Below are 27,258 nucleotides of genomic sequence, written 5' to 3' on the forward strand. Positions count from 1 at the left end.
TAGGGTTAGCGGGAGTGCTCAAGGCTACTGCTGGTTGTCACCTACCCATAATTCAGCTGCATACAGCAGCACATACATAGTAATGATGCTCATGAAAGTCCATGATTCATCATCTTTCTCTTTAGCCCTATTACTTTCCCTTTCCCTTGACTTGGATTCTAAAGTTTTGTTACCATGGGGGAAGATGCCACCACAAGTACCCTTTGTGGTTGTGAAAATTCTGCCACCCTACCCCTTGGTGGTGGTGTGGTGATTTTGCTGCCTACCTTCTTGCATGAGAGGGTGGGAAAATTCTCCTGCCACCTGCCTCCCCATGCATGATGCTGAAGATTATGGCCAAGATTTTCAAAAGCAACAAGTGATTTTGGGTGCCTCATTTTTTGGGTGCCCACCCTGGGATGCCTTAAATGGGTCTGATTAACAGAAAGTGCTTAGCACTCACTCTCTAAATATCAGGCCCCTTGAAGGGCCTTGAGTTGGGCACCCAAAAATGCAAGCACCCCAAATTACTAGTCACTTATCAAAATCTTGTGTATACCACCACATGCCCCCCGTGGATGAGGGCTTGAAGACTCAGCAATTGGAGAAGAATAGCAGCATCTGCCTATTGCTGCCTCTGAGGAAGACTCATTGAGAAGGCTGTGGCTGGGAGGAGAAGGCCTGGTGCCTTGGATCCAGGGGCATGGAGCTAATCCATTGCTCTCTTTATGAGGAGAGAGTAATCTACCAATGAGAACTCTTGACACTCTAACTTTGCTAACTCATTTCAACCAATAAAACTGTAGAATGCAAATTAACTAGACAGGGAATGGTGATGATTGGTTGTGTTACCGCTGATATCACATTGACAATATATAAGAATAACCTGAGCTATTGACACAACTCTAACCACAATCATAACAGTTAGGTACAACAATTGTTAAAAATTTTACTTAATTACAACCTAATTTCTTTCAGCATTTTCAGTGAGTTTTAATGGAAATTCCAAAGGTTTAGGGAAGGATTTTCAAAACCACCTAAAAGTGATTTAGGAGCACAAGTTTCATGGAATGTCCATGGGACTTGTGCTCCTAAGTCCTTTATGTGATTTTGAAACTCCCATCTTTAATAAGAAGCCATTTTTAGTTAGAAGGATCCCTTCCAAAAAAAAAGAGACCCAAAAACTTCCTTAATGGGCCAATTTTTAATTAATTTTAACTAGGGCTGTCAAGCGATTAAAAAATTAATCACGATTAATCGCATGATTAAAAAAATTAATCACAATTAATCGCGCTGTTAAACAATAATACAATAACAATAACAACAATACCTTTTATTTAAATTTTTGGATGTTTTCTACATTTTCAGATATATTTATTTCAATTACAACACAGAACATAAAGTGCGCAGTGCTCAGTTAATATTTATTTTTGATTTTCACTGTAAAAGACAAAAGAAATAGTATTTTTCAATTCCCCCATTGCAAGTACTGTAGTGAAATCTCTTTATCAAGAAAGTTGAATTTACAAATGTAGAATTATGTAAAAAAAAAAATCCTGCATTAAAAAATAAAACAATATAAAGCTTTAGAGCCTACAGGTCCACTCAGTCCTACTTCTTGTTCCATCAATCGCTCAGACAAAGAAGTTTGCTTACATTTGCAGGAGATAATGCTGCCTGCTTCTTGTTTACAATGTCACCTGAAAGTGAGAACAGGCATTCACATGCCACTGTTGTAGCTGGCATTGCAAGATATTTACGTGCCAAAAGCACTAAAGATTCGTATGTCCCTTCGTGCTTCAACCACCATTCCAGAGGACATGCGTCCATGCTGATGACGGGTTCTGCTCGATAACCATACAAAGCAGTGCGGACCGACGCATGTTCATTTTCATCATCTGAGTCAGATGCCACCAACAGAAGGTTGATTTTCTTTTTTGGTGGTTCGGGTTCTGTAGTTTCCGCATCGGACTGTTGCTCTTTTAAGACTTCAGAAAGCATTCTTCACACCTCATCCCTCTCAGATTTTGGAAGGCACTTTGGATTCTTAAATCTTGGGTCGAGTGCTATAGCTATCTTTAGAAATCTCACATTGGTACCTTCTTTGTATTTTGTCAAATCTGCAGTGAAAGTGTTCTTAAAAGAAACAACATGTGCTGGGCCATCATTCGAGCCTGCTATAATATGAAATATATGGCAGAATGCGGGTAAAACAGAGCAGGAGACATACAATTCTCCCCCAAAGAGTTCAGTCACAAATTTAATTAAAACATTATTTTTTTAACAAGCGTCATCAGCATGGAAGCGTGTCCTCAGGAATGGTGGCCAAAGCATGAAGGAGCATATGAATGTTTAGCATATCTGGCACGTAAATACCTTGCAATGCTGGCTACAAAAGTGCCATGTGAACGCCTGTTCTCACTTTCAGGTGACATTGTAAATAATAAGCAGGCACCATTATGTCCCGTAAATGTAAACAAACTTGTTTGTCTGAGCGATTGGCTGAACAAGAAGCAGGACTCAGTGGACTTGTAGGCGCTAAAGTTTTACATTGTTTTGTTTTTGAATGCAGTTATGTAACAAAAATAATCTACATTTGTAAGTTGCACTTTCACGATAAAGAGATTGCACTACAGTACTTGTATATGGTGATTTGAAAAATACTATTTTTTTGTTTATCATTTTTAGAGTGCAAATATTAGTAATAAACATAATAATATAAAGTGAGCACGGTAGACTTTGTATTCTGTGTTGTAATTGAAATCAATATATTTGAAAATGTAGAAAAACATCCAAAAATATTTAATAAATTTCACTTGGTATTCTATTGCTTAACAGTGTGATTAAAACTGCAATTAATCACGATTAATTTTTTTAATCGTGATTCATTTTTTTGAGTTAATCGTGTGAGTTAACTGCGATTAATCAACAGCCCTAATTTTAACTCACACTAATTAACAGACTTACTTGAAAATCCAATCTTTCCTCACTGATTATGGCCCGAATTAATCAAAGCATTTAACCACGTGCTTAACTCCCATGGACATCAATGGGACTTCAGAAAGCACATGCTTAAAGTTAAGCATAGGCTTAAATGCTCTGAGAATTGGGCCCTGAGTGCTGAAAATTTGGGGACGATACACTGTGTCCTTCACATAAACAAATCTCTTCTTTAAGTGAAAAACTGATACACAGCAATGATATCTCCACCTCTAGTTCATTCTCTCCTGTCATCCTTCCTGGTACATCTGCCTTTCCTTCCTGCTTTCCACCAGTACATACGTGCCTCCCATTGCTTAGGAGGACAGGCCAATATCAGAAATTCACTGTAGTAACAAAGGTCGAAGCTTCTGTCTAAACAATCTATGGAGCTCTCCTCAGGGAAACCTCAAGGGTATGAGCATGTGTGTGTGTATTGGGGGGTTCCCTCCCCATCCTCGCACGCAGGTTACCTCTTGCTTGTCATGGTTACACTTCTCGCACATGGCCGGCGAGGAGTAATGATGGAAGACGGAGCCCGATAGGTTATCGATGATCATTAACTCCCCGTCGAAGGAGTCCTTAATAATTAAAGAGACACTGTCCAGCCATAAGTTCTCCTAGGGGACAAGAAAGGGGGAGGATGGGAGAAATTATTTAAAGAACCCAGAGTTTTTTGCTTTAATGTGTTGTGCGAATTTAGGGCCAGATTCTGCCACCCTTACTCAGAGGGAGTAGCACTTTACTCTATGAGCAACCTCGCTCAAGTCAGTGAGGCTGGTCGTGGCGCAAGGTGTCACTTAAGGTGAGTGATGATGGCAGAATCCAGCACGTAGGGCTTGTCTACACTTGAAACACTACAGATGTGCCACTGCAGCGCTTCAGCGTACACCAGTGGATTACAATCTGTGGTCCATGGACCCCTGGGGATCTGCAGACTATGTCTACGATTTCCAAAGAGGTCCATGCTTCCATTTGAAATTTTGTAGGGGTCCACAAATGAAAAAAGGTTGAAAACCCCTGATGTAGACACTACCTATGCTGACAGGAGGGTTCTCCCATTGGCGTAGGTAACCCACCTCCCTGAGGGTAAGTCTACACTACCCGCCAGATTGGCGGGCAGCGATCGAACCAATAGGGGTCGATTTATTGCGTCTAGTCTAGACGCAATAAATCGATCCCCAAGCGCTCTCCTGTCGACCCCTGTACTCCACCGCCACGAGAGGCACGGGTGGAGTCGACGGGGGAGCGGCAGCAGTCATCTCACTATGGTGAAGACACCACGGTAAGTCGATCTAAGTACGTTGACTTCAGCTACATTATTCATGTAGCTGAAATTGAGTAACTTAGATCGATCCCCCCTCCCAGTGTAGACCAGGCCTAAGAGGTGGTAGCTTGGTCTGTGGAAGACTTCTTCCATCAACCTAGCATTGTCTATGCCGGGAGTTAGGCATAGCTACATTGCTCAGGGGGGTGGTTTTTTCACACCCCTAAGCGATGAAGCTGGGTTGACTTAGCTTTTTAGTTAGACCAGGCTTTAGTGTTCATGTGAAATGGAGGGACTAACATCACTAGTTGCCAGTGCAGACAGGCACTGCGTAAGCTTCCCTTCCAGCTCTGCCAATGCACCTCACTCCTGTACTGCACCATCTCCTGCTATTCCAATCCTCAACTCCCCACACAAAATACTCTGCTAATGCACCTTAATCTTGACCTGCAGCACCCCTCCTATCATAATCCTGAGCTTCCTGCACAGCTCTGACAATGCACCTCCAACCTGTCCTGTAGTATTCCCTGCACCCTTTGCTATTCCAGTCCTGGCCCCACACAACTCCACCAATGCACCGGCACAACCCAATTCACCCAAGCTAGACCTGAATGCAAACCAGTCACCAGTCTGTATCCCATTACTAAGCCCTAAATCATCTAGACTGCCCTCCTTTTCCCCACTCCAGCCTGCTGCAGTCTTGCTGGTAAGCACAAAGGTTTACCCACCTGTGCTGGAGAGAAACATCTCATGCACAGATGTCCTTCAGGGTCCACTCTCCCACCTCCTCCACCTCCTCCACCCCGTCCTGAGCTCGGGGAGCCCACGCTGCGGGGGCAGAGCCCGTGTGCCATCTCAAGCTCAATCTCGGCATCCATTTCCGCATCTTCCTGCGCCTCCTTGTTGCTGTCGTCGAGGTGTTTCATAAGCACAGCTACCACCACGTTGATGAGAACGAACTGGGCTGTGAGCACGAAGCTGACAAAGTAGAGTGGCGAGATGAACTGCAGGTTGCTGAGGCAACTCCGGTCATCATGGGTGCAGTCCCGCAGGGTATCCTTGAGGAAAGGGCAGGTGTAAGAGGAAGTGGTGGGAAAAAGGAGAGAAGGACTAGAGTAAGAATTTAAATTTGGCTGCTCCCTCAGTCAAAAAACACAGAATCCAATGCCAGGCAGGACTAAGGTCTTCCAATACCAGGTGCTGTCTGAGCATATGGGATCCTCAGTGCCCAGTGCCCCCGGCAATCACAGGAAGACCATCACATTTGACAATCTCTGCTCAGTGCTCCAGAAACAGGTGCCCTCTTCCCCATAGGCCTAGGGAGAAAATTCCTTCCAGATCTGCAAATGTGAGCAAGAGTCACTGCAACTAAGTGCCTAATCCCCTTCATCTCCCAAAGACACTACCCATGTCCAAAGAATTGTCCATCCCCCCCCCTTGAATCCCTGTGAGCTATTTAATTTGGAGCAATATGATTTGAACATAGGGGAGAAAACTTATCTGCCTGAGGTTTCTAAATCACAAGCCATTCCCATTGCAGCTCCAGGTGTGTGTCATACCAAATGCGCCTCCGACTCAGCCTGGGAGAAGGGGCTAGGGTGGTGATGGCGGTGAATCTCCCTTCTCAGCATGGCCACACTGTTGTCCTGCTCCTTGAGGAGAGAGTTTGCACTTCTCTCCACCAGCTGCCTGCAAGACTAGATGGGCCAATGGTCTGATCTAGTCTGGCAGGAGGTAGGATACTGGACTAGATGGGCCAGTGGTCTGAACTGGCAAGCCAACATCTACTTTTTTGTTTTGTTTTGTTTTGGTATCAGGGTTGGAAGGGACCTCAGGAGGTCATCTAGTCCAACCCCCTGCTCAAAGCAGGACCAATCCCCAGACAGATTTTTGCCCCAGATCCCTAAATGGCCCCCTCAAGGATTGAACTCACAACCCTGGGTTTAGTAGGCCAATGCTCAAAGCACTGAGCTATCTTTCCCCATCATCTAGCTCCTGTGAAAACAGTTCTTGTCAGAAAACAGGGCCTGCAACAGATCCAGTCTCCAGGCCCCCAGTGAGTGCAGCTGGCCTGTTCTAGATTCTCTAATAGGTTACACTGTCTGACTGACTAGAAGAGTCAGCAGACCGGCTCTTAAACCCAGCAGCAGCTGCTGCTTTAAGTATTTGTCCCTGGCTGCAACAGCTTCTGTCTTGGACCCAGCCCTGCTCCTACCTAGCCTCACTCCAGGTAACCCAGTTTTGACCCTGGGCCCTGATTCCTGACTCCAGCTGTGACCCTTGGCTCTGGCATTGGGCCTCTGACTCCGGTTCTGACGCCCGCTCTAACCCCTAGGCATGGCCATCCATGTCCCAGTCACTGACAGTTCCAAGCAGTGCTGATCCCTCCCACTCCAGCGTAGAATTTCTCCTTCTCGGAGGCCCATGTTACCTTCATGATTCCATTCCAGTTGTCGCCAGTGGAGACCTGGAAGAGCGTGAGGAAGGCCATCCCAAAGTTCTCAAAGGTGGCATGGCGGCTCATGCCCTCACAGGGGTTCTCGTCATTGCACACTGCAAAAGAAGGGATTTATAACTGTGCAATGGATACGTTCCTAGCTCTCAGAGTGTGCCAGGGACTCAGAATAAGACCCCCTGTGACCATTCCACTCTGAGTTTATTGGCTTCACATCCAGAAGTCTGCACTCAGTGGCTCCAGTCTATAGTCCCATGGGCTGGGTCCATGACAGTAATGACCAATGGTTGGACATTGTCTAGCAGTATCAGAATAATCACCCCAACCCCAGGATATCAATCAGCATAACTCATTTCCCAGGGATGTCTCCCAGCATGCTTAATAGTCCAAAACATAGTTCTCCCTTACCCCATGGCTGCCGATCCATGCCTGCAAGCTTGCTGTGCTGGCACCATCCATTAAAATGAAGGGATTTTGAGGGTGTACCTGCTACAGTCAGCAGCATAGCAAGTGCAAGTGAGCTAGACGTACTCGGCATACTAGTAAGAGTGGTAAAATGCTACCCCCAGAACACCCAGCAGTAGTCACTTGATCAAGGGCCTAATCCTCTTGGTGTGAAAGAAGATTTTCTGCCCCTCTTCATGTACTTGGCTGAAAGTTTTGCCCATTGATACATGTCAGCATGGACCAGAGGAGTGCATGAATTTCTCCTGAGTCTTCCCTGTAGCCATTTGGCTGGCACTGGGACAGACAGGGGCTGATTTGCTGAGGCAGTGCATGGAAAGCAAAGATTTAAGAATGAGAGAAAGCCATCTCTCTCTCTCATTCTCAGACAGGTTTTTTTGAAAGACGGAAATTCCTATCACGGCAAATACCCAGAGAGGAGGATAAAGGTCATCAGAATACCCAGCCTTTTCATTAAATCAGAACAGGGCCTGCTGCAATATGGGAAACTGACATTTTTTTTTTCTTTTGCAATTCTGTGGCTCACCCAAGAGCATGGCACGCTTGAAACTTACCCAGCTTCCCAAAGAGCTCCACTCCTAGGGCAGCGTAGATGAAAAAGAGGAGCATGAAGAGCAGTCCGAGGTTCCCCACCTGAAACCAAACCGAACCGTATCAGCCTAACCCAAGCCAAGCCAGGTGACACTGAATAACACCAGGCCAAGCCAGATAGCATCACTCAAGCAGCAGCAACAGAACACCATCAAATATTTCCACTCCGAAACCTTTAGGAACTTCATGCACGCAACCACTCAGAACCCAGGAAGTCACCAGTCATGCTCACAGCAACCTCATCTCCCCAGGCCTTCTTACCCAAACATCATAACCCTCAAAGCCACTCACAGCCACCACAGCTCCTTTCATTTGTAGCCTATAGATGGTCATCCAGTTCCTCACAATCCCACCCCTCAGACTTCAAGCCCAGAGAGATGAAGATAATCACATGTAGGCACGTATGGTGTCGTGAAGCCTATCACACGTGACGAAGTATGAGTCGAGAGTAAAATTTGACCCCGGAGAGCCCCCCTCCCCAGCTGCCGAGCTCTCCCTCAGTGCTGCTGCCTGGTGCATTGTGGGAGTTAAGGTACTAGTCAAATGTGGGGGCAGAAGAGGGTGAGAGCAGGTCTATCAGCGAGCACCACGGGAGTAGGCCTGTGGCAGGGGGCAGAAGGAATGAACCAGGCCCTCCTGACGTGTGTGGTGGGAGGGGAACAAGGGAGAAGAGAGACTGCAGGGACTCAAGTAGGGAACTAGGCCTGTGTGTGAGGAGCTTGGAATGGAAGGAGCAGGTAGCCTGTGGGAGAGAGCCCAGTTTCTATACCCCCAGCTATTGGCACTTGCAGGGCTTCCCATGGGGCTGCTGTGTGGTGCACCACGGGAGCTGTGCCAGCAGTAACAGGGGAAAGCACTTCCCTGTTATCCCTCCCCAATATCCCTGCTTGCCTCTCCTATTCTTGGCTCCGTTGTCTGCAGAGGGGAGTGTGAGGAACAGGACAGTGTGTCCAGAAGGCAGACTGGGCAGCAGCAGAAAAGGGAAGTAGCTGACGCCAGCTGGTAGCTCTGTGGGCTGAGCTAGGCAAGGTGCTGATGAAGGAGGGGAGTAACTCTGGTCTGGTTACATTTAAAAATTTAAAAAGCCTCCTGTGTGTGAGATGTCAGCACATGTGTGTGTGTGTGTGTGCACTTGTGCGTACACATTGAATGGGGGAGGAGAGGGTTCTAGCCACAGGGAGCTGAAAAAAGCTGAGATGCTCAGGGATAAATTTCCAAAAGGTATTTTTTTTTAAATTACATATTTATTCACTTTTCAGAATGGTTGCAGAGTAACAAAGACAGGCAGGGGATTCAAACAGGACAGCCAGAGAAGCCTTCCATGCCATTAGCAAGTCAAAATCATTGATGACTCTGTGCTCCATAATATAAAGAGAAAGGTCTAGACTGGAGAAGAGAGTGCCAGGGAAAGGAGAGATTGTTTTAAAATATTTCTTCTGCCAATGTTAATAAATCCTGGAGTAAATAGTATTATGGATAATTCAATTGTCCCCTGAAGAGTTAGTGTGTAAAATATAGAGACTAAATTAAATCATTTAAATGTGAAACAGAGGGGTTTTAGTATTGCCTTAAGAGCACATTTTAACACAATTTTGACTGTGGAGTCATTTTTGATGCCTCCATAATGTAACTTTATTAAATGAAGTCAACCTATCCCTATTACAGAATCAAGGGCCATCAGATAGGAAGGTCCTGACTAGACTCCTTCAGTGCCGGAAATTCCTACTGGAATTTCCTGGACCCAGTACTCTTTGCAAGGGGGCACCTTCTTTTAATAGTTGTTTGTGTGTGTGCAGGGGCAGATATTAAGAACTCTTGCTTAGCAGTGAGGTTCTTTGGTGAAATAATGTGAAAAACCCAGGATTTATCAAGCATAGAAGAATGGTGACCTTGTGACCAAGGTACTGCCTTGGGATTCAGAAGATCTGGGTTCAATTCTCAGCTCTGCCCCAGAATCCTTAAGTGACCCTAAGCAACTTACTGCAGCTCTGTGGCTCAGTTTCCCCATCTGTAAAATGGAGAAAATAGAACTGACGTTGTTTAGTTAGACTGTAAACTCTTTGAGGCAGGGGCTGTCTCTTACTCTGCATATTATACAAAAACGATAAAAAGGTTTAGAAAATCTGACCCATGAGGAAAGGTTAAAAAAACTGGGCATGTTTAGTCTTGAGAAAAGACGACTGGGGGGGACCTGATAACAGTTGTCAAATATGTTAACGGCTGTTATAAAGAGGACAGTGGCCACTTGTTCTCCATGTCCACTGAAGGACTAGTAATCAGCTTAATCTGCAGCAGGGAGACTTAAGTTAGATATATGGAAAAACTTTCTAACTATCAGGGTAGTTAAGAACTGGAACAGGTTACCAAGGAAGCTTGCAGAATCCCTGTCATTGGAAGGTTTTAAGAACAGGTTGGACAGACACCTGTCAGGGTTTCTCTACGTTTCCTTGGTCCTGCCTCAGCACACGGGACTGGACAGGATGGCCTCTCGAAGTTCCTTCCAGCCCTACATCTCTATGATTCCATTATAGCATCTAGCACAATAGGGCCCTGGTCTAAGTTGGGGCCCCTCACTGCTACTGTGATAAATAAATAATCTCAATAAATAGAGGGAAGTCAGATGAAGCCCAGAATTCAGTGAAGACTGGAAACTGTGTTTCCATCTCGTTCTTGTGCCAGGTGATTTCCTTTAATTCAGATGGACACGGTTTAGTGACACAAATCTCAGAATTAAGTTCCGTGTGTAACTGCTCGTGCTGTCCCCAGATTGATTTCCAGCCCAGCCCCATTCACGAACACTGGTGTGTTACCTGATAAATCAGCTGACAAATGCCTGTGCATTTCGATATCAGATAAGATTACTGTCTGCTCTGGGCCTGCCAGAGGAATGATCTGATCTATAATCAATAGAGCTACTTGGGGCCATTATTCCTTCCTTAACATGTCTCTCTGGAGGATCCAAAAGAGAAGAGAACTGTCTCTCTGGCTGCTCATCCATCACGGGGGCTTCTCTCAGCGGGCCTGATGCCTGCATGAAGTGGCGCATGAATAACTCATTCCAAAACAGCTGCCACTCACAGCTCGTGAAATCCTTCCGTCTAGCTGCCTTTCAGGAGGCATTTAGCTGCATGCTCTACAGCATGCTCTGCATGCTCCACCACAGGTAGCGTCACTGCTTCTCGTGGGATGAGAGGCTCAAAATCATTTGCGGACCAAGGAGGAGAAGAGGGAAATGGAAAGCAAGCAAGCAGGCGGTGGCAGAGGTGAAACAAGCACAGCATGGAAGAGAACAGTGGAAAGGGAGCACAAGTGGGTAATGTGACGTTGTGTAGTCTATATGGTTTTATAAAAACATGATAATAAGTGAATATAATGTAACTGGGATAGTTTTAGAAAAAATATGGTAATAAGTGAATATAACGTAACTGGGATATGCTTCATGCAAAAGGTCTCTTGTAAGGTATCATTACAAAGCTTATAATCTACTGAGTATGATCATCTGATTTGTATAAATGTACCACTCTTGTATCTAAAACTAGAAATATAAAATATAACTCTGAGGGCCTATTGTAATTATGTAAAGTGTGGGCCATTAATGATGGTTTGGAATCTTGATGACTCCCATTAACCAGGACCATTGTCTGCAGATGGTTGTGTTTACCTGTTAGTCTTCCTGTATATGTGTGTGCTGGCAAGTGGGCAATGAAGTCTTGCAGTGACATGTGATCATGTCACCTGAACTGGAATCCATCTTTAACCTGGTGCTTTTCCGGGGAGGGGTGGGGGGTGGAAACCCAGAGGGACAAAGGGTTCCCGCCTTATGCAAAAGATATATAAAGGGGTGGAAGAGAACAGAGAGGGAGAGAGGAGCCATCATGAAGAATCCCCTAGCGATCACCTGAGCTGGAACAAGAGCTGTACCAGGGGAAAGAATTGTGCCCAGGCCTGGAAGGTGTCCAGTCTGAGAAAAACTTACTAAAGCATCTCTGAGGGTGAGATTATCTGTATTCAGTTTGATTAGGCATAGATTTGCGCATTTTATTTTATTTTGCTTGGTGACTTACTTTGTTCTGTCTGTTACTACTTGGAACCACTTAAATCCTACTGTCTGTATTTAATAAAATCACTTTTTATTTAGTAATTAACTCAGAGTATGTATTAATACCTGGGGGAGCAAACAACTGTGCATATCTCTCTATCAGTATTATAGAGTGCGAACAATTTATGAGTTTACTCTGCATAAGCTTTATGCAGGGTAAAACGGATTTATCTGGGTTTAGACCCCATTGGGAGATGGGCATCTGAGTGCTAAAGACAAGCAAACTTCTGTGAGCTGTTTTCAGGTAAACTTGCAGCTTTGGGGCAAGTGATTCAGACCCTGGGTCTGTGTTGTAGCAGACGGGAGTGTCTGGCTCAGCAAGACAGGGTGCTGGAGTCCTGAGCTGGCAGGGAAAACAGGAGCAGGGGTAGTCTTGGCACATCGGGTGGCAGCTCCCAAGGGGGTTTCTGTGATCCAACCCATCACAGGTAAGAACGAGAGGGTCACAGAAGAGATACTTGAACATCTGCTTTCTCCGTAAAATGGCCACGGTTTGCTCTCCATCCTCATGGCAAATGAGTGTGAAGAAAGTGACAGCAGCAAGGGGGAAGGGGCAGCCAGAAATAAAGCAGGGAAGCAGCTCTCACCCAGGAATGGAGCATTGCTTTATTCAGTAACACCATGGGGGGATAAAGTCGTGAGCAGACAAGGCCAGAAAGAAATGAATGTAACCACGTGGTTGACATTTCGACATGAGCACGACCCTCTGGCACATTGTGCCACTATCTTAAAGACCTCAGCAGACACCGTCTCTCTGATTCTAGGCGCGCTCAGGGAAATGAACGAATGGAAAGACTGGTGCACAAAAGGGGCATCTTTCTAGTAGCTGGTTTCTTTTACCTGCGGCAGAGCTTGCACAACTGTGTCCAGTAACGCCCGCATCCCTGTCGCCATCTTCAGCAGCTTCAGCACTGGTACCAGAACCAAAACAAAAGTGTCACTCAGTGCTGGGACTCAAGGGAGAGAAATCTGCTTCCAATATGCCAGGACAACTGGAAGGAGCACACCATGTGGGTGTTCTGCCACTCTCCTCCACTGTAAAACTGACCCACCAACCTCTCACTCCTTCTCCAACTGGCCATTTTCCTTCCATGCCCCACCCCCATGTCCCCCCACATGGTCCCTTCCATTCTAACTCATTCCTCTGCATACTAATGACCCCTTCTCTCTCATTCCATGCCCACTCTGGTCCCTTCCATCCTATCCCCATACATCCTGCACACTGGCTCTCCCTTTCCCAACACCACACATCACCAATCTCTCCTACTCCAATTCCATATCCTTCTACACCCGCTTCATTCCCTCCTCCGTCTCCTTTTTGCAAATGCAGCTTGGCAAGTATTTGCCCTCATCACTGAAAATCTGTCCTCCCCAGTGCAAATCATATAGGCCCTTGGTCTTTTCTGTAAAAATTACAGCAACATTTGCATTACAAAAGAAAAGAAGAAAGAATTTGTTTCTCACAAAATCTGCCAATCGTTTTGGTCCCTCTCACAAAGTGAAAGCCACTACCGCTTTCCTGGACAAAGGTGCGTCTAAATGTCAAGTTGAGGGCAATCGGGAGAAAGCGTAAGGGATTGTCTACACATGAAAATCAATCAGGAATAAGGTGGTGGATTAACTATTTCTGATTAAACTCCATGTGTGGATGCTCTTATTCTGGAATAAGAGTGCTCTTTTCTGAATAAATGTAATCCAAAATGGATTAAGCTAATTCAGAATAAAGCTAGGTCTACACTACAGCGGGGGGTCGACCTAAGATACGCAACTTCAGCTACGTGAATAGCGTAGCTGAAGTTGCGTATTTTAGGTCGACTTACCTGGCTGTGAAGACGGCGGCAAGTCGACCGCTGCCGCACCGCCGTCGACTCCGCTGCCGCCTCTTGCCGCGGTGGATTTCCGGAGTCGACGGCAGAGCAATCAGGGATCGATTTTATCGCGTCTTCATTAGACGCGATAAGTCGATCCCCAATAGATCGATTGCTACCCGCCGATCCGGCGGGTAGTGAAGACGTGCCCTAAGGCACTCTTATTCCAGAATAAGAGCGTCCACACGTGGAGTTAATCTGGAATAGCTATTCCAGAAAAACTGCTCTTGTAATCAAGCCCTGAGTTTCTATGGCCATCAAAGATTAGATATGAGAAGCCAATTGGTGAAATGGCATCACAGGCAGCCCCCAGTGCACTCTGTCCCACCCAGGGGTGTCTGTGCCCCACGTCTCCCTCCAGTGTCTCTCTCACCCCGGGCAATGCGCAGCACCCTCATGATGCGGATGATAGTGGGGTTGATGGGGAGAGCTGCGTTGATTTCAATCTCCTCCAGCGTGATGCCCATGACAGATAGCAGCACAATGGCCAGGTCCAGCTGGTTCCACCTTAAAAGAAAAAAAAAAAGAAGGAAGAATGGAGCTTTTCGGTGTGACTGACAGGGGAATGTGAATTTATTACATTTTAAATATAAAGTAAAATAAAATCCTCCAAATCAGTGAATCGGAGGCCTCGCTGTGACTGTTAGAGCCTAATATGACTGGATGTCATTTATTCTACTCCCGTCTACTCTGCTTCCTGGACCAATCAGCAGACTCCAACACGAGGAAAGGTTGGATAACTCTTATTAACTGGTTATCGCTCCAGTGTGTTTAAGGTGAAGCTAGTAAGATCTTTGCTACCTGGAACAAGGAAGAAGTTGAGGCCCCCATGCTCTAGGATTCCACTGCAGATACAGATCCCTCCCCAAACTTCACTGCCTCACCAGACGACCTGCGTGCCCTACTGCTCACCGGTCTTTGAAGAATCGCCGCAGTCCAAACGCCACCAGCTTCAGAACCGCCTCCAGCACAAAGACTGTGGTGAACATGTAGTTGCAGTACTTCAGGGCAGTCTCAAGAGACTGTGGATGGAAAGAGAGGCTGAGAGAGGTGGAGAGTGAGAGGCATTAACTACAGACGTGCTTGTGAAGTCACTGAGTTCCAGCCTGCTTGACTGGTCAGGAATGGTGGAGGCAGGAGGGAGCTGCCAAATCCTGGATTGCAACTACTTGAAGGCTGGCACAGACTTACCAAGGGCAGCAGCCATCACACTGCACTCCCATGCCAAGGGGCTCTCAGGATACCTGCTGCTCTGCCCAGTCATGGCTCAGGAGAATGGGCAGGCCTGGGGAAGGGCGGTGGTGTGCAAAGGGTTAACAAAGCATCATCACCCAGCACCTCCGACATCAGCAGCATCAGGTTCATGGGACATCACCCAGGTGTTACCCTATAAATGGCTTCCATAAATCTACAGGGAATGCGTCAGGCAGGGAGAGTGCATCAGAGCAAATAACCTATCGCTATCTGCAGTAAGGGGAAACCACATGTCTCTGGTTGGGGACTAGGCGGGGGTTTAGCAAGATTCCGCCCTCTACTCTGCTGCCCTGGTTCTCCCGTGTGAGGTCCCTGTTCTCCACCAACAGTGGCACCAGCTAGGGAGGGCTGTGGGGGTGAATACCGCCTCCCCCAAAAAAGTTTTTAGACTTACTCAAAGTATCACAGGCCCTGGCCTGCTCCCTTTTAAGCAGTGGCTCCATAATAAATCAGTACAGAGCAGTCGAATGTCGCTCTGGCTGCGTGGTCACAGCATCACTGAAATTTGACCTGGGTGCCCCTTTGTACAGAGAAGGGAGACTACCCGGCTGAAGGAGACCTGCCGGAGGGGGCGGGGACTGGAATTAGCCCTCCCCCAAAGAAATATCTGAATTGGTGCCACTGTCACCAGAGGGTTTCTATTAATTGTATGTAGCATGTCTACAGCACCTTTTACCTGGAAATCTAAAAGCACTTCGCAAGAACTGATTAGTGAAGCCTCACCATACGCCTGTGAGGAAATGGGTATGCTTATCCCTATTGCACAGGGATAAGAAGAAACTGAGGCACGGGGAAGCTAACTGACTTGCCCAAGATGTGATGTGTGGGTGAGAAGGAATAAGGGATGCTAATTTTTGCAGAACAAATACGGGATATAGGGAACACTGTGAGGAACCCAGGGGAGATGAGGGGGCAGTTCAGGAACACAGGATAAACAGTAACAAAATTAAACAGCCAACAAGAAAGATAAGCTGGACCTAGAGGAAAAACTTGGCAGTGAATCTGAGCAACAATAGACAAGTCACAGCCCTGGTCACTTCTAATACAACCAGCTACAGCTATGAAATCAGGTTTGTCACCTCAAACCCCTCGGGAGTTTACTAAGGGCTTCCTGGAACTGCATGCTTCTGGACAGACATAGCAGTGAATGTGGTGCTTTCAGAGAGAGGGAGAAAGCCCCATTTTCAGCATATATTTCCTCCCTTCCGCATGTGTCTGTAACGCTGTCAACAAATATTGAGGATTTCCCAATCTCCCCCACCCCAAATATTGATCTTTCACAACCCTCAAGACCTTCTGTTGTGATCACCCTTCTTCCAGCTGAGAGAAACTAGGTCGGACTCTCTTCAGAGTCTGTCCACACTGCTTCTCTTGTGGAAGGAGGGTGGCTGGGTGAGGGGCTCTCTTCAGCTATCCAAGGACTGGGTGTGCCAGCCCCTGTAGCACTCCTAACTCACTCCACTGAGGGTCGGGGCTGGCTACTGAGAAACTGAAATCTGATCCATCTAGCAGTGCAAAGCACTAGCTCCCAGGGGCAGTATGCCACCCTCTGCTGGGGCCCAAGGGAAACTACAAAGAGAAGCCACGAGGCTAAACTTGGGTCATCCACATGACAGTGGAAAGAACTCCCTCTATCACCCTGACAGCTGAGTTAACTCTTGCAGAATTTTGCACGACAGTTTTCACAGGGACCCTCCTCTTCCATCTATCATGGTGGATCATGACATGGGCAGCTGTAGTGAAATTACGCAATCAGTCGCTGGCTAATGTTTTGAGCAGGTGGGATTGCCAGGATAAGGAGTGGGGAGGAGGCATTGCAGACAGGATAGGTTTGAGGAAGACAGAAGTTAGAAAAGGTTACAGAATATATAGAGATTTCCTTTGGGTTGCCATTTGACCCCCCTCTGCAAAGTATGCTGGGATATGCTGCTCTTCGAAGTCAATCTCTAATGGCTGCTAAATTTTACTTATAATCTAGTGACCCCTTATGTGTTTGACTGCTTGGAAGGGAAAGTGTCAAGTCTCTTTTGTTATGGAAAATGAGATGGGGAAAAGAAAGAGAGGGAGGTAGGGGCAGGGTTTGGTCCCTTGAACTCACTCACCACTGGCTGGTTGTAGTGCTCCAGGGACATGGTGACGACGTTGAGGCAGATGATGAAGGTGATGAAGATGTCCAAGTAGTGGCTGGTGCAGACCGAATGGATGAGGAGGCGGACAGAGCAGTAGGTGGCATAATACGGCAAGCGCTGCGCCTCTTCAATGGGAGTGGGGGGGGAGAGAGAGAGAAAGAGAAGATAGAAGAGAGAGGGAAGAGAAACAAAGGGAATTAGGAAGGAAAGTGGGGGAAAGAATAGAAGCAATGGAAAGGTAGGGAGGGAGAGACAGAAACAGGAATGGAGAAGGAAGAAGCAGAGGAAACAGATAGAAAAAGGAGACAAATAAAATAAAGAATGCAGAGAAAGAAAACAGAAATGGTGAGGAAAGAGAGAGTGTAAAAGGAAGGAGGAGGCAGGGGGAGACAAGAGAGGGAAGGTGGGAGCGATAGAAAGAATCTGTTAGTCCTATGTTTGTGGGAATGGCACTAAATCAGCATTTCGTCCCTCAACAAATTAAGATCACAAATGATAAAAAGGAGCAAATGGCTCCAGGAGACACCCAGAGGTGGCACCAGGGAGAGGAAAAACTGAAGAAGGGGAAGGAAGACGGAAGCCCATGGGCTTGGAAAGGAGGAGGGTAATCAGCCAGGATCTCCGGGGTAGGGGTAGGAAGGAGCAGGGGTGATTGCCAGGGTCCAGGGTCAAGTGTGCATCTGTGATGTTTCTCTCATTGGAGCACAGGAAACAGACACGTGGGGACCATCACTGTGGGGGGACCCTCTTGGTTCTAAGGAAGCCTTGGAACCCAATGAGAGAAACTGCCACAGGAATAGAAAGGCCCAGGAACACCGCATGGATTTTTTCCTCTTCTTCCCTGCCTCATTTTGCATTACACAGGAAAGGATTCACATAGGGGTCCACCCAACAGCACTGGCTGGTGCTGCAGGGCTCTCCAAAGGAGTGTCTAAATCCCTGAGGGCTGGAGTGTGTGTGTCTGGGTGGAGGTTCCCTGTTGATGAGAATACACACACACACACACACACACACACACACACACACACACACTTCTATGAATGTGTTATTTTCTAGAGGCAAGGTGTTAAGAAAACAGGTGCCTTCCCCAACACCCCCAGTTGCCATCAGGCACCCTGTCACCTCTTCCCTCTGTTGCCGGGATTCTGGCTCGAGGGTAGCTGGCTGGGGGTGTCAGGCCCGGTGGTGCATACAGCAGCCTGGCAGCAGTGTCCCACCAAAAGGAGAGCAGTGCTGAGAGCATTGACATAGACGCTCTTATAGAGAAACTAATCAGTCAAACAATAAAAGAAGAAGAGGAGGAGGTTTTTCTCAGAAAACCTTGGCCTACGAACCAACCAAACACTTAGGCTGTGCCTTACTCCTGCGCTTCTTCTCCAGGCGCCTGAGGCGCTTCTCCTCCCGCCGGCGTGCCTCCTCTGCCTCCTGGTGCTGCCGGCACTTGTGGAAGTTCTCCACCACCACCCCCACAAACATGTTGAGTACGAAGAAGCTGACAATGAGGAGGAACGAGATGAAGTAAAGGAGCATCCAGGGGTTGTTGTTGGTCACTGGCTGAAAAGAAAAGAAAAGAAAAGAAAAGAAAAGCTGTGATTAGCTGACTAGGAGTCTGAGGTGGGATTATGAAAATGAAGGAGAGCAGCAGGTTGTGATTGGCTGGACGTGGCAGGATTGTGAAAATGAGGGAGATCAACAGATTGTGACTGTCTGGTTGGGAAAGGATTATGAAAATGAGGGTAGGCGCAACAAATAGACTGTGTCTGAAAGTCAAGGACAAGCTTATAATAATAATAATAATTAATAATAAAGCACTCAGGCTGCTGCACTTACAATTGCAATATAATCACAACAACAGATCAAATGGACAATTAAAATGTCAGAGAATATGACAGACACTAAAGATACCTGAAGAAAAGGTGTGTTGGGCTGAGGGTGAGTAAATTGCACCTCGAAGGTGCAATGGGGGAAACCCTGAAAGGTGAGGGGTGCCTGAAACCAGGTGTCAGTCAGGATCAAGTAGAAAGGAGGGCTTGAGTTTCTAGGTTTCTCACCACTGAGGGTTTTAAAAGACCAACAGCACTTCTAGTGCTGAGAACAGAGGGTAAGGGTAGTATCTTCACGGCCATTCAGTCCTCTGTCGCTGCAGCCTTCACCAGGGGCCTGACCCTGCACTACTCAAGTCAATATGAGTTTTGGACACCGTTGGGACTTAGTTGCAGGGACAGAGAATCCCAGTTTATAAGCAATTAGAGGAACCAACTGTAAATCAGGTGGGTGCACCATGTCAAGAAAGACATGGGCGACTGCTGCTGTGAAGATATCACAGGATACATAAGGACCCAGCCTGCACAACTTCCCCAGCTGAATAAAGGACAAGAGCTACAATGAATGCCCACCAGGCTAATCACTTCCAAACACGCCTCCCTGCGTACGCAGAACCACGGCCCCGACCCACCAGTAATAACGAAAGTGAAGAGAAGGGGCTTGCAGATGGGAGAGGATCAGAGCAATGCTATAAAATGCTATTGGGTGGAGAGGAAGTACCAAAAGCTGGCTGATATAGCATGCTTCCACCTTCCTGCCTGAAGGAGGTCTAGATGGCATGATCAGTTTGGAAGGAAGTGTCTATACCTGCTGGTCAACAGCCACAGCATCTAGTCCATTATACATAATATTGACCCAACCATCTTTGGAGGCCAGAACGAAGAGGGACATCAGGGCCTGGAACACAACAGAAACACATCAGGCACGGAGCATCTGTGTGCGGTGGAGTGTGGATGGTTCAGGTTTTAAGTTCTTAGGCACAAAACATAATTAAAACTCAAGGTGTCATCCTCCAAGCACTTGTCATCTGCAACTACTAACAGATGGGAGAGGGAGGGGAGCTGCCAGCAGAGAGGGACCTTTATGCAAGTCTGCTCTGTGGAAGCACCAGAGTAAAAGGTTCCCCCTCCCCAGAGACAAATGAACTCAGCAATTATTGCATCAGGCTGACGAATTAAAACACAGAAAACCCCAGCACGACATGCCTGCTGCTTGTCTGTGAAAATATATCAATGCCAGAGACATGGCGAAATCTACAAGAGCCATGGCAGAACTAACCAACACAATCAGAAAACACCCACCGGCCACCCCTGCCTTTGAGGAAGCCTCCCTACTTGCATGCATGGGCCTCAGCTCAGAAACCAGAGAGCTCGGCTTGGCCCCTTGCCTTAGAAGGCAGCACTCCACTGACTGGACTGGTAGGGAGGCTGCAGAGAGGAAGGGAGGATTCTGCTAATCCTGCAGACGTTTCCATGGTGGAACCTAAGGGGACTGCAGACATGCAGATTGCACAGACACCGTTGGCCCAACTCCCCAGCAATGTAAACGGGGTGTAAGTTGCTTATGAAGGGCCTGATTCTCCTTTCACTGTTTTTTAACTGCCCTGATGTCAGCGAGTTAACACCCTGCTCAGAGAATCAGGCCGTAAGGACTCAAAGCTGCAATCGTTTACATGCAACACCAATGGAAGGTGCACCTGTGCAAGTGAAGGCAGGATTCACCCCTAAGCATGGGTCAGGAACCGGGTGTTACATGTTGAGGGAGCTCAGGGGCTAGCAAAAAGAGGCACTCCTAGGAGAGTGTAAGGAAAAGCAGCCCCCTGCCCCCCATCCCCTGGCTTCACGTGAGTTGCTTGAGCTGTTACATCCCCCTTTCCGCCCCTTCAGCATGGAAGCGGCATCCTTACACGAGTTACTCTGCTTTAACCCGGACACCCATGTCTAACCAGCATCCGCCCCCCGACCCCCCGTTCACATGACTGCCGCCTCTGGCCCAGAGTGTGTTCTGGAACACTCCACCCTTCCCCTCAAAATGAGTGAATGTGGCCTTGGCGGGAGAGACCCAAAGGGGCAAAGCACAACCCAGGTTCACCTGAGAGGAGGGGCTTGGAGGGTCCCGCACGTACCTGTCCAAGGTTGTCAAAGTTGTACTTTTGGTGTACCCACTTGTAATTGGCGGCCACACAGTCAGACCTGTTGGTGATGTTACGGATGTCAACCCCGAGGCAGTGGTAGAACTTCCCCTTGAAGAGCTAAGAGATGGAAGTGACTTGGTCAGTGAGTCTCATTCAGACTTCCTCAGTGTCAGGGGACAAAGAGCAATAGGAAACTCCTCAGATTAGGAGTGGGACGCGGAGCCTTTCGCCTCTTTGTCACTGATTATAATCTTGCCCTGGGTCAGCAGTGACTGAAAGTCCTCCCAGTCTGACAGCCATGTGGTGGCCTGCTGGGGCTGGATTGGAACCAATGACCTAGAGATGAAATGCCCCTTGCCCAATCCCCCAGAGCCATCCGCTCCCTCAGATGGCTGCTAAGTGTACTGAAAGGAAAAAGATCTCTTGTGAGAGCAAAGACCCAGAAAAATATCGCCTGCTTCTCCGATACTTTTAAATAAAGGGACACTGATGCGGTTCTTCTGCCCCAGGCTCCTTTTCCATATGGAGGGTACTGGATTGCGCATTTGTACAGGCTCATCAGAACAGTCTGCATACAGACTAAGTATAGCACATTCTCTGAGATGGAAGTAACACCCACTCCAGCACTCCTCTGCAGCACAAGCCTAAAATAAGGAGGATTAACCTCCCCCTGCCTGCCCCCCCGCCCCCGACACACACCACATTGTGGGTGGATTTAGCGCTTGGAGTGAAGGGGAGAGAAAGAACTGCCTAGAGCCAGGCATCGCGCAGGCCCCTGTGCGGCTGCTCCAACTGACACTGCTCTGTCAGTGCATCACAGTCATGACCTGCAGCATGCCCAGCTGCTACTCCACTCCTGGGCCTTCTCTACAGCTCTGCTAATGCCGTGATCTGAATATCAGTCTCTACTGTTGAAAGACCTCAGCACTGACCCCACCTGCCACTGCCAAAGGCTTAAGGATCATTATGATGAGAACTACACAAAGGGGGACGGAGTGGGGCAGAGGATCAGGCAGGTGTCCTGAGATGCCTGGCCCTCCCCCCAGACACAACTCCATCTGCTTAACTGTGTCTGCATTACGCTTCCTACCTGGCAGTACAGTGTCGAGCACGTTGTGGGTGCTTGATAGACAACAACAACCCTACCTGCACGCCCAGGATGCCGAAGATGATAAAGAAGGCACAGCAAATGAGGACAATGTTCCCAATGGGTTTGAGGGATGAGATGAGTGTCTCCACCACCAGCTTCAGGCCTGGGGCACGGCTGATGACCCTGGAAGGGACGGAGCGTGAGGGGGTGACACAGAGAGATGGCAGAGTTCTTTCTTCCCCTGTGTTTTCAGAATCAGACAACAGTGGCATCCCAGATATCATGGTGCAGCTATCATCCAGTGGATAGCGAGCTCTCCCGTAGGCCTGAACGCCATGGGTTTGAGTCCCTCACAGCAGGACTTGGGCGCGTTACCTAATGAGGATACTGCAGTGACTACCTTAGGGGCTGGAGGAGAAGCTGCACAGTTAAGAGAAACATCCCAGTGGAGAGGACACTACACAACGTTCTCGTCCCTAGTAGGATGTTCCTTCAGCCCTTTTCTGATGCACAGCCCAACAGGTCGCTAACGTGTGTATGTATGTGTGTGTGTGGGGGGCGGGGGTTTAGCCCGGGGGTCTTGGCCAATGCCTTGTCTCTCCATAAAGCACATTCTAATACTGGCACTGTGTGGGAGCCATTCCTGGGTGGATAAAGGAAGGGACACAGTGAGAGAGAGGATGGAAGGCTAGGAATTTGCCCATGGGGTTCTCACCTGAGAGGACGTAGGGTGCGCAGCAGTCGGAGGACCCGGAGCACCCCCAAAATTTTAGCTCCTCCAGCAGAGGCCACTGAGACCACAATGTCAATGAGGGACACAAAGACCAAGAAGCCATCTAGGATGTTCCAGCTGCTGCGGAGATAGGCCTGCTCCCCAAAATATAGGCCTAGAGAGACCACCTACAGGAGAGGAGCAGGGAGAGCACGGGGAGTTAAACTCTCCACCATCCAGAGGGGAAGGTACTTAATAACTCGATAGCAACAGGTAAAGAAGCAATGAGGACCCATCTTTCTCCCTTCCATGACACTCATCGCCTTTCTCAGAAAAGACCCACAGTCTGTGAAGTAAAAATGGAGATATGGATGGCACAGAAATCAAATGCTGGAGTGCAAATGTTCTGGAAAAAACAATAAAGACCCACCAAAGCTTTGATGAAGTCCTCTCCCCTCTCAACCAATATCTGCTCCACTCCCTCGAGCACTACCACGCTGGAGGGAGATGGTGATGTTCAGAGGATATGACAAGGTGCGTGCAGTCAGAAGACAAGGGCTCATTCATACTCTTCTGGTGACTTTATGTAAATGACTTAATCCAAATTTTTCAAACTCGAGTATGTAAAATTAAGCACCTAAATCCATATGCAGACACTTAAATAAGTGGTTTGCTTTTCAGAGCTGCTGACCACCAGCAGATGCTACCGAAGTCAATGGAATCTGTGAATGCTCATCACCTCTGAAAACCAGGCCAGTTGTTTAGATGAATCATAGAATCATAGAATATCAGGGTTGGAAGGGACCTCAGGAGGTCATCTAGTCCAACCCCCTGCTCAAAGCAGGACCAATTCCCAACTAAATCATGTCTAAAAGGTGTTTAATTTCATGCATCCAAATCTGAAAATGAGATTCAAACCCAACGGCTGGACATGCCCCTACCATGACAGAGTTCACAAGGAGTGGGTGGACCTCCTTGGAAGACTGAAAGGATGGATGGACTGTAGAGGATGGATGGACGAGTAGAAGGCAGATGTGTTGGGCCCATGGCACATGGGAAAAGGCTGACTGTCTCCAGGTGACTTACCTTTAGTGTCATCTCAGCTACGAAGATTGCCGTGAAAATGTAGTTGGATACGGTGAGAAAGATTCTCTCCTAGAAAGAACAGAAAAAAGCCCCTAAAACACCGAGAGGCATTTCCACACTTCTGTGAGTTTACTAAATCCTTTGTTATGAACTTGACAAATTTCACTGTCTTGTGAAGGTGGAACTGAGAGCACTGGCTACAGCCAAGGGCACATGCTGAACAACCTTCATCCCACCTGTCTCAGCTAATGCACCTCAGTCCTGACCTTCAGTGTTCCCAGCTACTCCAATCTTGCAACTCCCACACAGCTCTGCTAATGCACTGCAATCGTGATCTGCAGCATCTGCTGCTAATCCAGCTATGGAGCCTTTCATCACCTTGCAATGCAACACGATGCTGACTGGCAGCCCAGCCCTGTCACCCCACTCTTGGACCTCTCCTGAGCCCAGACTTCGCCTAACTGTGGTGTCATTTGGCAATGTGGACTCAGCAAAGACGCTCAAAAAGCCATGTCAGCTGTGACCTCCGTTAAGAATGAATTGAGGAGAACCGAGAATATATTCACCCACTGAAGCACACCAGCCTCTCCCCAACCACAGCACCCAGATCCACATTCAAAGCCAATGCAGAAGCAGCACATTTGAATCCTGGCATGCCATTCCCACTGGGACACTGCTACATAGCCAGGTTACCACCCTCTTTTAGTTTCATGGTCCCTGGCTATTTGACTCCCATTGGCAAGCCACGTCCCAACCATGAGGCCTGGAGGGACCCTTCTGCCTTCTATGACAAAGGAAGCTACTCCTGAGAAAGAAGGATTATACTATTTTAAGGCCTTGAAAAGGAGGCAAGCAGGCCTCTTATTGTATACAGAGAAATCATGGGGGGGGTGTGTTTGGGGGATGGGGGCTACTCTCCAGTGCTGGGAGTTATCCAGAGCCTATGCAATGCCCAGAGAATTAATGAACTTTGTCCACCACACCCGTCCAGGGGTTGTGTTCAGCCAAAAAAGGCTGAGGGTGCAAGTTTGCTCACGGTGCTCCGATGCTCGATCTGCGGTCTCTCCAGGGCAATGGTGATGCAGTTCAGGAAGATGAAGGCCAGAACAACGTAGTCAAACAGCTTGTGAGCAATGATGGTTTGGCAGAGGATGCGGAACCTGCAAGAAAGTTCCAAAAGGACACGTGCCTGGGGTGAAATTAAATTTGGTATGGCAGGGGATGGGGAGAGAGGGGAGGGAGTAAGAGTTCTGCCTGAAATGTAACATTTGCTCGTGTAAAATCAGCTGCCCGGTTGTGCACGTTACCAGACTGGAAAGGAGACACGTTTGTTCAGGGAGGAACCGTCTTTTTGTTCGATATTTGTACAGCACCTAGCACAACAGGGTCCTGCTCCATGACTGAGCTTACCTCAATGCAAGTAATAATTCTCTAAAGAGCTCCTCCTGAAAAACCACCTGCATTTGTAAGGACCTTATCCCCTAAGCTCTGTCTGTCTATCCTAGTTATTTATATGCCCCCCCCCCATCACCACAGTACTTTTATTTATTTATTTCTCCTCACAACAGCTCTGTGAGGTAGGGCAGAGCTGTTATCCCCATTTTACAGATGGGGAGCTGAGGCACAGGGAGGCTAAGTGACTTACCCAAAGTCACAGAGGAAATCTGTGGTGGAGCAAGGAATTGAACCTCGGTCTCCCAAGCCCCGAGACATGCCCAAAGCACCGCACCACCCTTCCTCTCTAAGCTCTGCTCCCACAGGGTGATGATGAGTCACAATCTTTAACCGACCCCCCTCTCCCCCAATTTAGAATTTCCTATCGTGATATGCCTGTACTGGGATTACCAGAGTGTTCTAGGCATCACACTCCCTTGTGCTGCCGGCTGATGAGGAATCACTGCCATGAAAATAGATGACTAGTTCTATTGCCACAGGAATTAGCCCTCCAGCTTCTCTAAACGCCGCCATAACCAATACAATAGGTAGGAGATCAGCACATGCAGCCAAGATTCATCTTCCAACAGTTATGATGAAACCCTCTTGTCTCCATGAGCTGTTACCCTGTGGTGCAGCATGCTGATAGCTGGTGATAAACACTGTTTCCTCCTGGTGGAAGGAGGAGGAGTTCTAATATTTATTTTGTTAAGTGCAGCGAATACTAACTTTGCCTAAACAGTGCGATAGGATTGCTAATAAGTCAACTTTGTGGCCTCTAATGCAATGGGGCCCACTCTTGTGCCACCAGAGACATTGCCAATGGCACAGATTAGTTAATAATACATTCTTTATCTTCTCTGCCTTGCCTTAAGTTACACTGAAGAAAAAGGGAGCATTCCCTCGGAAGGAAAACAACAGTAGCCTTTCAGGATTCCCCTTCTCTACCCCCACCTCAGGGACCAAACAACAGTTGGGTGGAGAGGCTGTGACTGGAAGCAACAAAATCGTTCCCATCTTGAAAGTTTAAAGCTGCAGACTCAGCATCCAACCCACGTACATGGCTGCTGCAACAGGATTATACTAAACCACCCCTCCACTGACAATATTGGGACGAACCTGTTTTGTGGAGAGAAGAGGTAGATGGACCAATCCTCCCGTATCTCACACCAGTCTGGCTTGTAGACATCCATCATCTTCCGGATGCGGAAACACAGGCTCTGCAGGACACAAGGGAATGGGTTGTCACTGGCCACCTCCCCACTTCACTGAGAAGTCCAATCTGTCTTTTTTCTTTAAACCTAAAATACCAGTAACTTGGATACATTACCTCCCCATATCCTCCTCTCTCTGCCCTCTCTGCCCCGACCCCACATGAGAAAATGAGCTGATGTCATAGTTACAGGGGGAGCGATGAGGCAGGTGGAAAATTAATTGGGGTGGCTATTCCATAAGCCTGTTTTCCTCTCAGAAGGAAGAGTATCAAGATTCACTTCTGACTCCTTAAAACTGAACCTGATGCTAGCCTGTACTCTGCTGTGGAACGCTGACACTGACACTGCCTAGCGCGCACTGGATCTTTGTACCAGCACTACCCACGAACCTCAGGGAAAGTGGAGTTAGAGTACTGGGTTCACAGCCTAACCAATGAGCCTAAGGCAGAATGGGCATCTACTGGCATCTTTCCTCCTAAGTGAAGTCCTAGTGATGTCATTTTATACAGTGAAAACTTCAGCTAAAATCTCCATTGCCCCTGACCCCATTGGAGTGTCACAGTAATCTCTTCAGTTCTGGGCACCGGAGCCTTGGAGGCTGGCTAAGAAGCAGCACTCTGGTCTTCTTCTGCTTGAGGCTCCGAGAGACCTCAGGCTAGCCCATAGGGATTCTACAAT

At 47.7% G+C, this 27,258-nt stretch overlaps 1 protein-coding gene across 1 annotated transcript in view; it reads right to left on the bottom strand.

Moving 5' to 3' along the window:
• CACNA1I (calcium voltage-gated channel subunit alpha1 I) overlaps positions 1–27,258 on the bottom strand; it is a 232,379-nt gene that overhangs the window by 11,348 nt on the left and 193,773 nt on the right. The window contains exons 17-32 of the mRNA XM_026657487.1: positions 26,486–26,586; positions 24,969–25,092; positions 23,933–24,001; positions 22,850–23,034; positions 22,191–22,317; positions 21,036–21,161; positions 19,718–19,807; positions 18,448–18,640; positions 17,060–17,211; positions 14,616–14,725; positions 14,077–14,210; positions 12,676–12,746; positions 7,700–7,778; positions 6,657–6,778; positions 4,954–5,283; positions 3,432–3,578 (exon numbers count right to left, since the gene is read on the bottom strand). Coding sequence (XP_026513272.1) covers positions 3,432–3,578; positions 4,954–5,283; positions 6,657–6,778; positions 7,700–7,778; positions 12,676–12,746; positions 14,077–14,210; positions 14,616–14,725; positions 17,060–17,211; positions 18,448–18,640; positions 19,718–19,807; positions 21,036–21,161; positions 22,191–22,317; positions 22,850–23,034; positions 23,933–24,001; positions 24,969–25,092; positions 26,486–26,586 — 2,160 coding nt within the window. The remainder of the gene's footprint in view (positions 1–3,431; positions 3,579–4,953; positions 5,284–6,656; positions 6,779–7,699; positions 7,779–12,675; positions 12,747–14,076; positions 14,211–14,615; positions 14,726–17,059; positions 17,212–18,447; positions 18,641–19,717; positions 19,808–21,035; positions 21,162–22,190; positions 22,318–22,849; positions 23,035–23,932; positions 24,002–24,968; positions 25,093–26,485; positions 26,587–27,258) is intronic.

The sequence above is a fragment of the Terrapene carolina genome, unplaced genomic scaffold (assembly GCF_002925995.2).
Source record: "Terrapene carolina triunguis isolate 2854851 unplaced genomic scaffold, T_m_triunguis-2.0 Scaffold247, whole genome shotgun sequence".
Classification (NCBI taxonomy): domain Eukaryota; kingdom Metazoa; phylum Chordata; order Testudines; family Emydidae; genus Terrapene; species Terrapene triunguis.